Here is a 4,693-nt window from a genome sequence, read left to right on the forward strand (position 1 = left end):
CTTAAAACATTGTTTGAGAATTCTCAAACGTCTGACTATGGCCTATAATTTCGTAAATGTGTTCGTTGACCAAACAATGACCTAGAATTAAGTATTACCTTAATCATTAATCTTAAACTAAATGTTGATTTTCCATCCTTATTTCTTCAAGTATTCCACAATTTTATTCTGCTACTATTTACAATTCATATTATAGGATATCACGCAGTTTATTCCAGGATTCCAAATGTATAATTCTAAAATTATTTAACTATATACTCCTATTAATTCTATGTACTTCAGTCCAAAAGGTGCATCAATAAAAATCAGCAAAAACGGCTCATAGCTCAAAAAGTTACCAAATGGAGCACAAGAAATCAGAGATATATGCATTACTACAACTAGAACTTCTGCTTTTATAAAATATCAAAAACGCCTCAATACCAGAATAAAACCCAGTTCCTCCCACAAAGTTGTATTGCATAACCAGAGCCCAAAATTGAGAATAATACAATGGTTCACACAATTGGGCGTGCCAAAAAGCTAGATACCACAAAGAGCGAAGCAGCCTATCAAGGTCACACACCTGTTTTCCGCAATTCAGCAGCACCATGAGCAAAGTGGCACCTGTCTCCAAAAGTGCAAGACCCTTTAGCAAAATTCTCACACAACTTTGTCTTGAAGTTGCTACCTGGAGGAGCAGCACCACCAGGAATTGCAGGTGTTCTTCCAGGGCCACCTACTGAACCAAGGCTATTGATCAACTCCCTTACCATGGCACTAGCCTGTGAAATTTGTTCAAATGTGCCCTCTAGCTCAATGTTTCGGAGATTTTTATCTGTTTCATGATCTCGGATTGCTAGCTTGGCGCCTGTCTGCCTACAAATCTGCTTAGAGTGCACTCCACCCTTCCCAATGATGGCTCCAGCCAGGGAAGCATCTACACTGATCTTAGCAGTGGCTGACGTACCAAAACTAGCAGCAGGTCCTGAAACAGCAGGCTCTATCCGCCCACCAAAACGGCCTGGAACTGGTCCACCCCCCATTGCACGTGGATCCTCCTGTGAAGGCATGATAGGCTTTCCAATTTCCCACTCCCCATGAGCAAAATTGCATTTGTCTCCAAATTTGCATCCCTCGGTTGTGTTGTATTTGTTGCAAAGTTTGGTTTTCACAGCAGGAGCATTTCCATTGGACATGGGGGGTGCTGCAGTATTTCTCAATGATGGAGCTGGTGCCATTTTCATCATCTGAGCCACAGCATTATAGCCACCAGGGACGTAGTGAAGGAAATGGCAGTTCTCACCAAAGGGGCAGCCAGCAGTACTGCACAACCAAAAGAACCAAGCATCAGCTTAGGCCACTCTAAAACCAAATTTCCCATCACAATTAGCCAGCATAGATAATTCAGGCACAACAGATGGAAAGCAGCACAGTTCCACACAACTGGATTACGATACTAAAGCAAAATATTTCATCTGGGATACTTTCTAAACACAAGGCATAAGTGCCCTTCACAGCTAACCCAATCCCAGTCTCCTCTAGCATTAATGTGATGTAAAAGGGTTTAACAGTCATGATTCAAGGAAAAGAAACTCACAAAACAAGAAAGTTAAAGGGTTTGAAGTGCAGAGTCCTATGTTCCAACTTGCAGGAACAGGATGCGAACCTCTTCACTTATGCCCCCACTATGAAAGGAAACAAAACTAAGATATTCATTCCAACCAATACAGAACATAACTAAAGAATAGAGTTGATCTTAATCAAAAATGCAAAATAAAAAGCTAAACTCATGACTTTCACCCAGTCGACGCAAAGGACAAGAAAAATATTCATCTGGATGAATTTATAGAAGAACCGAAAGATATGCTAACAGCTATGAAAAAGGAAAGCAGAGAGAACAATGTGCATGAGTTCAAATATAAATCAGTAACATAAATCACACACACCGCATAAGTAAAAGAAACTAGCCTTAAGGTATTGTATTTGTGTCCTGGTTAAATTCAGCGTATACAGTGGCAAATCTAATAAGAACTTCTATTATCTATGTAGATTAAGTTTTGCTTGTCAACCAATCAACTCAGAAAGTACGACAGCAACTAATGATTACATATTCATTTTTTTAAAAGAAAAAGCATACTAGCGAATAAACATTAAAAAAAACAGTGTAATCTCACATGTGGGATCTGAGGAGGGTAGTGTGTACGCAGACCTTACCCTATCTTGTGGAGGTAGAGAGGAATAAACATTTATATTAATGAGCAACAAAAGCAAAAAATCTCATGTATAGAAGAGGGGGGGGGAGAATCGGCCCACAGGTACCTTAAGTAACATTATGCAGCTCAAGAGTCGAGACTTCACCCAAAATTTCACTAACTGGAAGACCAGCTAAAGAGGTTTTCAAGATTAAATTCACTGATTGCTAGACTCAACTTCACAAGAATGTCAAGTAAGACGACAATTAAGCCGCTAAACAGAAATTCTTATTAGGCTGAAAGAGAGAACTTTGAGAAGCTTTAGATAGTACATCTTAGAAATGAAAGGTGGATCAACATACCTGTTTTCAATGTATAAAGAAAGACTGATAACACACCATTACAGTAAAAATTAGGTAGAAATTTATAAAACTGTTGATATATTAGAAACCAATTCTCATTCCTCCAAGTGCATTATAGCTGGGAATATCTATCTCAACAAAAAATGTTCACAAACAATTGCGTTGTCATTAAGCTTCTACAGCTTTTTAAGCATTTAACAGACTCACAAGCAGAAATCGACATTTATATTAGCAATTGTAAATGTTGCACTTCACATTAACTTAAAGTCTATATAAATTAAAGTTCATTAGGTAGGCAAAGATTTGAACCTGAAAAACTTCGTGCATGGCTTTGATTTGCTTCCTATACCACTTGATAAGGAGTCCATTTCTGTTGAACCAAATTAATTATTTATCCCAGTTAGAAATCTTGTTGTTAAAATTCATGCTAGATGAAAATTAGCAGATATCATATCCTTATTACCAGCAAAATTCAACTAAATTGTGTAAGTTGAAAGCATTGAAAGAAGCTGAATATCATAAGAGAAGTTCACCAAATCTTCTCATCCATCTCATTAGAGAAGCAATTGTAGCAATATTGAATCATGAATTGAGTAAATTTCTTTTTCCATCAGGAATAATTCCTACAAATCTAATGACTTCTTTTTCTACCATTTTTTAAACCAAAACAAGTTAATCGGAACATGACAAGGTCCTCACATGTACATAGGCAGATTCAAGATTTTAATTTGCTGGATTCGGCATTAAGGTTTTTACCTTGAACCCATTATTGTGGATTCACAATGTAATACTTTCCCAACAGATTCCCACATATGTATCTATACTCCTGTGTCAAAAAAGCTGGGTTCAGCTGGACCATTGTTTACATGCTCGATCCGCCATTACGCATGTATGTATGAGACATATCATTCCATCAGAGAATGCAAGGGTAACTATATTATACTATAATGTTTAAAGTTTTTTTGTTATAACAGCACATTCATGGAGCTGTTGCTTCAGCCTAATTGGATTAAATTCAAAATCTGCTGAACATCTTTCTGAGTAAACAGACGTGGACAGAAAGTTCTCTTTTATTTTCTACTCATTCCCTCATAGAAATTAGAAAAGCTCATATATTTGCCTCCAGATGAACCTTAAAGAAAGGAGTTTGGCCTCTAAAAAAAGGAATTCTGTTTTTTTGTTTTTTCTCTTGAGAGTAACTACTAATAAAACTTTCGCTATATCAAGAGAAGTTCAAAGTAAAATGAACATGCATCCCAACATATGTACAAGATAGCCACACTGAATCTAACCACAAAACATATAGGAAAAGTTGAACAGGGGACGTACAGTTAATCCTTATAAAATATTCCTATTATCAAAAGCATAGTTAAAAAGTTCGAAGCACAACCCAAAAGAAGCATGAATTTTTTTATAAGCGAGATATCCCACTTATATGGTCCGACCACTACTCTTCTCCACTTAAATACCAGCTCAACATTTCTCCTCTTAAATAGCAAGCTTTGGGTTCGAACTCGTGACATGCGCCTAGTAAACACACATCACGGCTATTTCCACTAGACCAATTCAGCGGGGCCCCAAATAAGCATGAATTCGAAAAAAAAAATATTACTAAAGAAAAAGATATGAAAGAATAATGTATAAAAACCTGGCTTATATTTCTTTACACCGCCATTGGCGTTGGCACCAGCATCGTTTCTGTTTCTCTTTCGGATGTCCATAGCTGGTTAACTCACAGATCGAGGTTCGAAGCAAGTGAACAACAGTTACTATAAAAATTGATTACGTATAAGCCAAAGAGAACAAAAATCAACTTAAATGAACAAGATTTGTGAAGGTAAGTAGCGAAAAAGAGTAGAAGGAGGAGCAAAATCTACAGGCCAAAACTGGAAACCCTAAATATAGAACTAGGGTTTTCCGCGAAGGGAGAAGAAGAAGTGGGGCGGAGGGGTTTATATGAGCTTACTGGATTTGTATATTCGGGTTTAAATTTGGTTAAGAGTGTGAGTTTGGATTCCGCGCGGGATTTTCTGGAAACTTTGGTGCGAATCTTGAAGGCATATATGGAAAGTCACGTGCTGTGATGTGAGAAGCAAAAGGGAAAAAATCAGAAATAGCCAAATTTACAATCCGTAATCAAAAAATATTCACAGTTTC

At 37.3% G+C, this 4,693-nt stretch overlaps 1 protein-coding gene across 1 annotated transcript; it reads right to left on the bottom strand.

Annotated features, from left to right (window-relative positions):
• Positions 1-371: 371 nt before the first annotated feature.
• Positions 372-4,464, bottom strand: LOC107765608 (zinc finger CCCH domain-containing protein 52). The gene is made up of 3 exons (XM_016584273.2): positions 4,185-4,464; positions 2,846-2,906; positions 372-1,305 (listed from the first exon to the last, which is right to left on the bottom strand). The coding sequence occupies exons 1-3, from the start codon at positions 4,255-4,257 to the stop codon at positions 558-560; spliced, it is 882 nt and encodes a 293-aa protein (XP_016439759.2). The 5' UTR covers positions 4,258-4,464; the 3' UTR covers positions 372-557.
• Positions 4,465-4,693: the final 229 nt, after the last annotated feature.

The sequence above is a fragment of the Nicotiana tabacum genome, chromosome 5, assembly GCF_000715075.1.
Source record: "Nicotiana tabacum cultivar K326 chromosome 5, ASM71507v2, whole genome shotgun sequence".
In the NCBI taxonomy this organism is placed as follows: Eukaryota; Viridiplantae; Streptophyta; class Magnoliopsida; order Solanales; family Solanaceae; genus Nicotiana; species Nicotiana tabacum.